Raw genomic sequence first — 11991 nt, 5'->3', positions numbered from 1 at the left:
ATAATCATCCTCCCAGATTAATATACCCTTATATCAGTATCTCTTTCCAATACTGTTACATTATAGTCTCTGCATATACTTCCTATTTGTGGAAAATATTGAAATAGCTTCTAGGAAAAATACATCAGTTTTCTATAGTATTATTAAGTGCTTTATGTAACTACTTTGATTCCAAGTGATTGGTTATGAAACCTGGAGGGGAAAAAAATCTTTTAAACTTATCATTAATAATGAATTCTATGAAAGCACAAGAAGTTAAAATTTCAAATTTATAACTTATACATAATTAACAAAAATATTCTTTAATATGAGAAAAACATATTTGTATATTTAAGGAAGAACTGCATCATCTCTTAAGAATTCAAAAAACTAATACAATTATTTTTTTCTCCATGTATACCTAACAAGGCAATTTGAGTTCATTTAATTAACCCCTAAAACTGTAATCAGGAACTGGTTTCATTATGACAATTTTTAAACTTTTTTCAACAATTTCTATCCTATAGCTTCTAATTATATAGAAAGGAATCTGCTTGAAAGTCTAAATATAACTGACCATGAAAATAAATATTTGCTGATACCCCTAGGGGGAAAAAATATGACAAGGTGGTCCTAATAGAAATAAGGCAAAAAGCAAGAGAAATTGAGGAGTAACAAACTCTTCATATAGCCTACTTTTTTTCTACTATGCTATCTTGTCCTTTTTGTTAAAAAACTGTTTGGAGAAAATTCAATCTTTGGAATAGCCAATATTGAGTTTTCTAATATTGAATAATAATGCAAAGGAGAAGAGAGGAGTATTATTGGTAATGGTAGCCTAGATCAACGAAAATCCATAGGATAGCAGAATTTGCAAAACACCCAGCCAGGCTCAGTGATATAATTGGGTGTTCCTTTATAATTCCTTCCTGAGTATGTGTCATTAAAGCCATAAGGATTAAAACCTGCAGCAGTTAAGGGAGGGGCATGACAATATTTGTCAGGAATACACTGAATGAATACTTCCTCCTTCCAAAACGAATACCTTGCATTTTCCTTTTTGTTCTCTTAAGGTGGATTTTGGATAAGAAGGAAGAAAGAAAGGAGTGTCAACAAGACACAGAAACATTTCAATCTATTGCCATCTTCAAATTATCTCTGAAACTAAATTGCAATTTGTTTATTCAAGAGTTTATTGCTTTAAAAAATAGTACATGCTTTCCTATTATCATTTTTTTTTAATTCTGTGCCTTCTTAGATAAGTGCTTTAGCATAAGCTGCCATCTAATATTCTCACTTACCAAGAACAGGAATGATCTTGTTCTTTTTCATCTTTACAAAGACAAGTGGCCAATTGTCTTCCAGTGCAAATTCCCCTCTATTACTCTTGTTTAATTTTTCTAAATGACTTTTTAAAACATATCTCATAAAAAGTCACTCTGCTTTAGTAGCTATTCAAAGTTATCTAGTCTTTCCCATTAGTTTGGCCTCTAATTTTAAATTTCAGTAGGTAGTAGTCAACCATATTGTCACATTATGTTTAGCAATAACTATATGCTTATTATTTGAGTATTGTAACCCTTAATTTTTCTTATACCCAATATACTCTCTTTTTAAAAATCGTCCACGCTATGACAGATTATCCTTGTTTTGTTCATTGTCATCATTTTCTTGTGAGCTGGTGATTTTTACTTCTGGCTTTGGTGGTCTTTGAGGGTCCAAGTCAGCCTGGAGGAAAACAGATGAAAACAAAGATATTTAGCTCTTTAGTTACAGAGGCAATAAAATTTACAAAGGATTGGCTTTAATCTTTATTGCCTTTAATCTTATAAATATTCAACTAAAAATAGTTCCTTGGGTTCCCTATGTTGTTTAGTCTATCATCACCCAGTGGACATGACAATCTCAAACTTTACTTGTTCAGAAGGCCTTTCTGGGACCATAATCCATCATGTGCTTAAAAGGCACAGACTCACCTCTTGAGCTTCAGGTGTTATTTTTCTCAATTTGTTTCTTTATTTCCTTTTGAGCTTTTCTTTTCAACAAAATACCTATACTTTTCATTTTAGCATTTCCAGGGAAAAGGGAAGAGTAAAATGCAGCAGTTCTCCTCTCGGGTCACATCAATAATCCAGCCCCATACCAGATGTCTTTTATTAGTTTTCTACTAGAATTCACAAATTCTTTGTGACTATAGTACCAAGTACCATCAAGTAGATAAGAGCAGGACAGAAAATGAAAACATAAAGGCAGCTTCTGGAACAGCATCCCTGCCCCTTGGATTTCTCATACGTTAATGATATCTCATTACAGTTTGTCTTTTACCCACTGGACTGAAAACTAAGGGGGTAAGATTAGAATTAGCTGGTTTTCAAACTCTGCTCCATGGAATCCTGGAAGTGCCATAGCTTTCAAGCCCTAAATGCTTGAATAATTCCCTAAGTGTGAGCACAGATGCACACTCATGCACACACACAGACACACACACTTCATGCATGCACACAAGTGAGCAAAAGCAATAGAAATACCTCTTCACATCCACTGCCAGCTCCTTGAGACTTTATTTCCTCATCCACTGCTTCTTGAATCTCATTATTAACCTGGTCCAGTTCCTCACCATTTTCTTCATTTGTGCCTCTGTTCACACCAGCAGGACCTGCCTTCTCCTCCCTGTGATCCAGGATCTCCTCTGCTTGCTCTGGAGCTTCCGTAGCGTCCCTGCCTCCTTCCTCTTCAACTCCACCATTCATTCCTGAGAAGTCTTCCTTCTGTCCCACTTCCTTATTTTCTTTCTCTCTATCTTCCTCATCTACTATTTCTGCTGGCCTCTGATGGAGCAAAAGGAATAATGGATAAAAATAGGAAGTATAACAGAGATTTTCCATGGCACATTATAATAATGTAATAATTATAATATTACTGTCAAGTAAAACTTCCTTACATACGCATATATACCGTATATCTTGTGTTAACCTTTACAAATATACCACTCTTCACAAATATTTTCTCATTTAATTCTCACAATCATCCTGTGAGGTTGGTATTATTCCCATTTTACAGGTGAGAAAACTAAGGTCTAGGGAGACCAAGTATCTAGCCCAAGATTCCACTGTTTGTAAGTGGAACAGCCAGAATGAAAATGAAGCATGTGACTCCAGAATCAATGTTCTTAATCCCCATGGCAAAGAGAAAACTAAACTGCAGGATACTTGGCCAATGTCTAGTGGCCCACAGGAGGAGGTAAAAAAAAAATTCTTTGTGGAGAGATTATCATTCCCACCACTAGTGTCTGGTATGTATTTAAATCTCTAAGTATGAAAAAGGGCAATGGTGATGGCCAGGATGTGAACCCTGGTTTTCTAAAAATAAACATGGACAGCTTTCCACACAATACCTAAGAGAGTTGACTGTATATCTCTAAATACAAAAGGTGATTGCCGAGGCCTTCCCTGGTGGCGCAGTGGTTGAGAGTCCGCCTGCTGATGCATGCAGGGGACGCGGGTTCGTGCCCAAGTCCGGGAAGATCCTACATGCCACGGAATGGCTAGGCCCGTGAGCCATGGCCACTGAGCCTGCACGTCCGGAGACTGTGCTCCGCAATGGGAGAAGCCACAGCAGTGAGAGGCCCGCATACCGCAAAAAAAAAAAAAAAAGTGATTGTCGTGCAGATCCAAGGCCAAGAAACTATATATTCTTTCTATTAAAATAATAAATGCTCAAGTATTTTATAAACTAGGCATTTTTACTGTTATTTGGATACATGTAAGTCTGTTTTAAAAGAGAACAGGAGGCCAAGCTCCAGAACCAAGACTTTGGAGAGAGAAAGACCCAGGTTCAAGTCCTGGCCAGGCACTTGCTGGCTGTTACCTAACTTCTTTGAACTTCATATTCCCCACTTGTAAAATGAGAATATAATAAAACTTCCATGGAGATTAAATAAGTTACATACAGTGCCTAGCAAAGCACCTGGCACATCATGATCCTAAAAAAAAAAAAAAAATTGAAATATCTTCCCATTTGTTATAATACATTCTTTCCTGGACCTACCATATTTCTTCATTGGCCTTAATAAAATATGAGTTTTTTAAAGGATAGGGTAGAAACAGAATTTGTTTTATGTTAGGACCCCACTCCTGCCTCTTTCTAGTCATCTGACACTGGACAGGTCAGTTAATCCCCTGGTATCTGTAAAACAAAGGTTTGAGATGCAATTAACTCTGACATTCCTTCTAACTCTGGAAGTCCATTCTCCTCTAACTACCCAAATTCTTATTATGGGACTATTAATGGTCTTCTTATAAAAGTTATCATAATGCTCTCAGTTTAGGAAGTAAAGAAGGAAGGAAATGGACCAGAGTAGACTAAAAAAACTCAGGATAAAATTCAACACAACATTATTTCGAAGAGGAAAGAGGCAGAACCATGAATTCTTATACTCTGCCCAAAATAAAGTCTCAGATTTGATTACATGATATCAAAGATGCCCTTGAAAAAATGAAGGTTAAAAAAATGAATTCTTAAAATATTCCAATAACCATCGTCTTTGTCATCATACAAATTAAATAATAGTACAGTGCTTCTGAATCTTTCAAATTTCCATTCAGTTGCTTAATGTCAAACTGCGTAGAGCCCTAGTGATCCCTAAGCATGCTGCCCAGGGGGAGGCCCTTAGGAAGGCCAAATGCTGGACAGAAACTAAAGGTGGGAGGGGGTGGATCTGCCAGATGATGTGGAAAGAAAAGGCAAGAGATTTATAAAGTGAAACCCACTGCGCTTGGTAAGGATTTCTGGGTTTTATGCATAAGACCTAAGTGAATGAAGGTGAGAAAATTTTTCAATTTCCAAAGGAGAAAACACTATGTTCCCATCTCCACACACTTGTCCCACCCTCTCTCAATGCAGAGGACAAACACGGCAGAGCACCGACGCGGACGCACTAGAAGTGATGACAGGAGAGTGTGGCGAGGGACAGGGTGGGCACTGTCATTGTGAAAACAGAGCAGAGGGAATGTCTGGGGCCAAAGATGACATTTATGTCACCGAGGAGAAAGGGCTTCTGAGGGACGCAGGGAAGGAACCGGCAGCACCAGGAGGTCCAGAGGCTTCCTCAGTAAGACACTGGGACAGAGAGGGGACTCTGGGTGGGAGAGAGTTAGAATAAAGAGCCAGATGTAAAATAGATAGCTAGTAGGAAGGAGCCACATAGCACAGGGAGATCAGCTCGGTGCTTTGTGACCACCTAGAGGGGTGGGATACGGAGGGTGGGAGGGAGACGCAAGAGGGAGGGGATATGGGGATATATGTATATGTATAGCTGATTCACTTTGTTATAAAGCAGAAACTAACACACCATTGTAAAGCAATTATACTCCAATAAAGATGTTAAAAAAATTTACAGAGGAAGGGCTTCCCTGGTGGCGCAGTGGTTGAGAGTCCGCCTGCCGATGCAGGGGACACGGGTTCGTGCCCCGGTCTGGGAAGATCCCACATGCCGCAGAGCGGCTAGGCCCGTGAGCCATGGCTGCTGAGCCTGCGCATCCGGAGCCTGTGCTCTGCAAGGGGAGAGGCCACAACAGTGAGAAGCCCGCCTACCGAAAAAAAAAAAAAAAAATTTACAGAGGAAAAAAAAAAAAGAGCCAACTCAGAGAAACACGGCGGGTGGCTCCCCGCTAACCTATCAGAAGAGGCCATGAAAAGGCTCAGGGGTCTTGGACCAAGAGACAATAAGTTCCCTTGCTGGTGACTCTGAGGGATTTTTTTTTTTTTTTTTTTTTTTTTTTGCTGTACGCGGGCCTCTCACTGCTGTGGCCTCTCCCGTTGCGGAGCACAGGCTCCGGACACACAGGCTCCACGGCCATGGCTCGCGGGCCCAGCCGCTGCGCGGCATGTGGGATCTTCCGGGATAGGGGCACGAACCCATGTCCCCTGCATCGGCAGGCGGACTCTCAACCACTGCGCCACCAGGGAAGCCCTGAGGGATTTTTTAGGGGATACTCACAGGGGGACTCTAAGAGACACTGGAGGACTCTCAGGCACCGTGACTCGAGCTAATGGGCCTGGAGCAGCTGTTTGTGCTGGGCTAGATGCCAGGCGTTCAGAGACAAATACAACTGTGACATCAAAGCGCCCATGTTAGAACCCCACTGTCCTAACATAACCAGACTGGTGCAGTAGCACATCACGTGATCATGGGGCAGGAGGAAAGAGCGGTAGCTCAGGGTGGGGTGTGGCAGCCTGGGGTCACATCCCACACAGTCTGGGCACTGAGGTTTCTACAGCACTGCGTGAATGGCATTCACAGGTGGAGAGCAAAGGACAGGCAGCAAACACACCAAGCACCCGTCACCCGTATGTGCCGAACGTCACTCTCAGCATTCACACATTCATCGTTTCCTAAAACCCTCACAAGAACCCTACGAAACAGGCTTCTGATGCCCATTATACGAACGAGGAAAATGAGAAATCCCTCAACACTGCCTGCATCACACCGCAGGTAAACAAACAGGGTTAAGGTGGAACCCAAGGTGGTCTTGTCCCAAAGTCCTATATTCTTTCTCAAAGTAATAACACAAGCAGTTGCTAATGTACCTAGCACTGCTGCAAGCACACTCAAGTATACTTTCAATGGCCAGAAAATATGACGTCTGCAGTAGGCAGCATTACTTTTATTGTTTAAAGAATTACTGACCTGAAAACAAAACATTTCTGGATTTCTATGAAAGACTGGTAGATCTAGGGAAGGAACATTATAAACATTGTTAGGCAGAGTACTCGAAGCAGGACATAATGAAAATCCAGAAATACTACAGCGCTAACGGCCAATGAGAGCAAAAAGATTTCTGTGCAAGTTACCTCTGAAAACTGGATAATCGTGTATCGCACTTCTAGAAATTGTAATCCTTACTGTGCCTAAAGTTGCCTTATTCAAAGCAACTTTGGGTTTTGGTTTTAAAGAGAAGTTATACAGCATTTTTAATACAAAATCTTTAATAATGATACCAGAAAACTCAAATTTTAGTGTAACCATTCAGGAATCTAGATATGTCCCTTGCCTCTGAGAATCTATTACAAGAGCTTGCTGAAGTCTGCTAAGGTGACTACGGCTGTCTAAATGGGGAAAAGTCTGTTTTCCTTTACTGATATCTGGATTTATACCTACAAGTTACAGAATGATAGAGTGTTGGTTTCTAGTTTTTAGTTTTAAGTCTCTCATCCTACCCCTTTCTTTGCTCCCAATCCCCAAATGCATTTACATTTTTTTTCCCCTTTAATGAAAAGAGCTGGGCTGGGATATACCCTAATCTCTTTTTAAGGATGGAGACACCTAGCCCTAAATTCAGCTCTGTTCTCTTCGCTGTTATTACCACTACTACTAACAAGCATTATTATGCTTTCATGCCATTATTTCTATTAGACTTTCCCAGCACAGCTATTTTAGTAGTCATCAAACGAAGCCATATCTGGTTGGCTCAACTTTAAGAAATGCTGGATTATGGGGCTGAAATACCAATTTGATCAATTTAAATAAGATGGTAACATTAGTTAAAAGGCTTATAATCCTTTAAAATATCCTGAGTGTAGTACGAAATTTATTATTACTACAACACAATTCAGGACAAAAAAAAAAAAGAAAAAATGCTTCTATGACAGGTCTGTAATGAATAAATGAAAAGCAATGCGCTTTTTGGTGTAATCTCCTTTGAAGCAAGCATTAAATTATTAAAGATGTTTCTAGTGTATACATCAATCAAATCATCCCCAGAAGGAACACTGAGTTTTACACCCATACACACGCACACAGATAAAATCTATACCGTGGTAAGGGTCTACAAAGAAGTAAAAAAAAAAAAAAAAACAGCACTCCTTCTATAAGAGAGTGGGTGTCCATTATAAGATAGCCACACTATATTTGAATAATGTGTTCCCACTCCACCCCACCAAAAAACAAAACAAAACAAAACTTTGCAACTATTTAATTTCTTCAAAATTCCCAAGTAGTTCTCAGCCTCTGCCCGTTGAGCTGGCCCTGCCTGATTGCCCAGCTAAGCAGGGACAGTCACAGCCAGCCAGACGCCAGTGTTAGCGCAGTGAGCCAGGGGTGACATGTACACAGAACCCACGTTCCGCCCGCACCTCAAAGAACCTTAGAAGATTCCGATGATGTTTGCAATTTTGACAGAGAAAAGTGGACACAGGAGGCAAAAGGGAGAGGGTGGAGTGTGTGGGGAGAAAGGGACAGGGACATGGAGGGGAAAGGTAAGAGTTAGACATCGCGGGTTTCCCTGGTGGTGCAGTGGTTGAGAATCTGCCTGCCAAGGCAGGGGACACGGGTTCGAGCCCTGGTCTGGGAGGATCCCACGTGCCGCGGAGCAACTGGGCCCGTGAGCCACAACTACTGAGCCTGCGCGTCTGGAGCCTGTGCTCCGCAACAAGAGAGGCTGCGATAGTGAGAGGCCCGTGCACCGCGATGAAGAGTGGCCCCCGCTTGCCACAACTACAGAAAGCCCTCGCACAGAAACGAAGACCCAACACAGCAAAAATAAATAAATAAATTAATAAACTCCTACCCCCAACATCTTCTTTCAAAAAAAAAAAAAAAGAGTTAGACATCGCAAGCTCAACTTGAGAGAGTGAGGAAGGAGGAAGAGAAGCAGGAAGGGAAGAACCCTCTTTCCCAGGTCCAGTCACACTGTCCCTCTCACACTGAAGCAGAGCTCCCACAGGTGACGCTGCCTCTCCTTCCTGCAGAAGCCAGTTCTCATGTGATTGCAAGAGACTGTGTTCATAGCTGAAGACTCTCGCCAGGCAGGGGTGGGGGTTCCTGGACAAAATTTCTGCCTGCCGATGTTTTCTACGATGGTGATGTCAGCTGCGCGAAACGAAGCAGCCGTGGTCTGTTGGGAAGGCAGGGGTCACTCTGCAGCTTCAGGCTAGTGAACCCACCTCACCCTTTGGAAACTGAGGATAATAACGACCTCACAGAAGTGCTGTAAGGACCAAACGAGATCGTGCACATGAAAGACCACTATAGACTGAAAAAGCTACAAATATATATATATACGCATATGTGTGTGTGTATATATGTTTATTATTGTTACCACTCCATTTTTCTTGCCCTTGGATAGAAAGAGTTGAGAGGTTGTTGTCTGATGAAATAGTATAATACAGGATGTGCACTACAGTAATGAAATCGTATTCTAGTGGGCCACTTAGAGCAGTCCCCCTTCTAAATCTCATTCACATGAAAGCAAACAAACAAAATATATCAAGACACTTAGCAATTATCTTGCCCTTTTTAGTTAGTACAGTTAATATGCAGGCTGATGTTCAACTTCTGGTCCAATGAGATGGTTAGGTGTGATTTTCATAAACTAATCACCCTTGCTTTTAGTTACTTACGCTTATTCTTTGCTTCTGAGTTCCCTGGTATGCACTTCTCACAACAAATTTACCATCCAATAACTTTTATTTTTTCTGAACTCTATTCACTCTTGAAAGTAATACAAATGTGTCAGCAGTAAATACCAAAAAAGCATGACCTCCATAAATTAGTATATGCATTTAGGTAATGCATGACTTTGTCTTCAGTTGTAATGACAGGTTGGCAGTAGCCAGTTATTCATCCTGTTCCTCCTACCTTTACCCGGAAGGCTCTTCCTTCCCTTCGTTAGACCCACCTTCTCTCGAAGCCTTCCTGGTCCCCTCAGGCAGTTGTCACTCCTGATTTGCGCCCTCAGAACACCTGTCAAACTCTAATCACAGTGTGCCATTACCCCCTACTTATGTTTGATATGAAAATAGTGAACGTGGGGCACTTCCCTGGCAGTCCAGTGGTTAAGGCTTTGCCTTCCAATGCAGGGGGTGCGGGTTTGATCCCTGGTCAGGGAGCTAATACCCCACATCCCATCGGCCAAAAAACCAAAACATAAAACAGAAGCAATATTGGAACAAATTCAATAAAGACTTTAAAAATGGTTCACGTCAAAAAAATCTTTAAAAAAAAAAAAAGGAAAATTGTGAACGTGAATTGCTATCGAGTACGTAGATGCCTCAAACGATGTTTGGGATGATTGTGGAATAATGGGGAAATAACCTCGGTCCTAGGGAGGCCTTCTGGAAGTTTCTAGAAGCAAGGGCTCTTTCTTCTCCATCTTTTTTTTTTTTTTTGCGGTACGCGGGCCTCTCACTGTTGTGGCCTCTCCCGTTGCGGAGCACAGGCTCTGGATGCGCAGGCTCAGCGGCCATGGCTCACGGGCCCAGCCGCTCCGCGGCATGTGGGATCTTCCCGGACCGGGGCACAAACCCGTGTCCCCTGCATCGGCAGGCGGACTCTCAACCACTGCGCCACCAGGGAAGCCCTCTTCTTCATCTTTGTGTCCATCACCACATTTCCCACAGGATTGTAATTCATTGTCTTGAATTAAACCCAAATGTTCCTCCCACAGATAAAAGCCAACAGAGTATGTGCCTTCAGGAAAGGACAGATGATGGTGACAAGGCTCACATCTGTTGGGCGCTCTCTAGGGACCTGGTCCTATGTTCCATGCACCTCATATGCCTAATCGTATTTAAACTAACCTCACCATCATTTGAGGAAAATACTATTCTCATCCCAACTTGCAGATAAACAAACTGAAGCATAAAGATTTAGGTAAACTTGTCCAAAAGCCCACCAATAGTGACAGAGGGATATGAATGCTTTTTTGACCACAGGACTGTACTATTTCCCCAAGATAATATACAGAGCAACATCCCAAACTCAACACAATGTTAAATAGTTACTCCCAGCCTCGTGTCTTCGAAGCCAATGCCTCTCCATCACCAGGCATCTTGTTAAATGCAGATTCTGAGTCAGCAGTTCTGAGACTCTTCATTTGCAGCAGCTCAGGTGCTACTGATGCTGCTGGTCCCCAGGTGACACTTGGTGAGGCTCTAAACCACATGTCACACAGGTATGGTCATAAATACACCACCACCCCTAAAAGACATCTTTGATTAAAATTTCTAATTGTAATTATGCCTCGTTAGATGAAGGTCATATTTTAACTTTAAAAATATGAATTTTATTGAAAACTGGGAGAAAATAGTACTGACTGTTGACAGAATATTTAGCCATAAAGACAGTTCTACAAGATTTATTCTAATTACAGCACCCTGCCACTCTTTCTTAGGAATCACTTTATAAAAAAGAAACACATCGGGTTTCCCTGGTGGTGCAGTGGTTGAGAGTCCGCCTGCCGATGCAGGGCACACGGGTTCGTGCCCCGGTCCAGGAGTATCCCACATGCCGCGGAGCGGCTGGGCCCGTAAGCCATGGCCGCTGAGCCTGCGCGTCCGGAGCCTGTGCTCCACAATGGGAGAGGCCACAGCGGTGAGAGGCCCGCGTACCGCAAAAAAAAAAAAAAAGAAACACATCATTGCCAAGGCAATAAACCAGGAAGATATTTTTACCTGTACTTAAAGGTCTTCTCCCCTGCTGTTTATGTCGAATTTAGTCAGTTTGTGACTGAAATTTTAAGAGAACCAGTTTTCAGGTAGATACTGTTTCTCCATCCTGAACTTTCAGGACTAGCTCATTCCTGTGAGTAATTGTGAAATACTATATTCTGTATAAAGCACAATTCTTACATTTCACTGGAGTCAGGAAAGGGTATTCATTATACTCTCCCCTATATGCTCACTAAACTGATGTATATAATGATGGCACAAATCGTTTAGATGGTTCCAGTCTCAAAGCCTCACTGACATCAAGAACATCCGGAGTGCAGCTAGACTAACAGACATATTACACATATATGTACAATTACAGATAATATGCACCCTTAAACATAGAAGTTTTTATAAGAAAGGTGAGACTTTTACCTTTTAAAAAGCACTTTATTTATCATAAACAATTGCTCTTGATATTGTTACTAGAAAAGTGACACCAGATCTTCTCCTTAACACGACACCAGCATTGATATTCCAAGCGCCTTTTTGCCTGCATTTGCCTACATGCATATCTTACTATTT

At 41.6% G+C, this 11991-nt stretch overlaps 1 protein-coding gene across 1 annotated transcript in view; it reads right to left on the bottom strand.

The window, feature by feature from the left end:
- Positions 1-350: 350 nt before the first annotated feature.
- The window catches only part of DCDC2 (doublecortin domain containing 2), a 149836-nt gene continuing 138195 nt past the window's right edge, over positions 351-11991 (bottom strand). Inside the window, exons 9-10 of the mRNA XM_081247174.1 lie at positions 2508-2807; positions 351-1707 (exon numbers count right to left, since the gene is read on the bottom strand). Of these exons, the coding sequence (XP_081103300.1) occupies positions 1609-1707; positions 2508-2807 (399 nt within the window). The 3' untranslated portion in view covers positions 351-1608. The remainder of the gene's footprint in view (positions 1708-2507; positions 2808-11991) is intronic.

Source organism: Mesoplodon bidens (assembly GCF_964165515.1).
Source record: "Mesoplodon bidens genome assembly, chromosome: 10".
Lineage (NCBI taxonomy): Eukaryota > Metazoa > Chordata > Mammalia > Artiodactyla > Ziphiidae > Mesoplodon > Mesoplodon bidens.
This window is presented reverse-complemented; position numbering and strand designations above follow the sequence as displayed.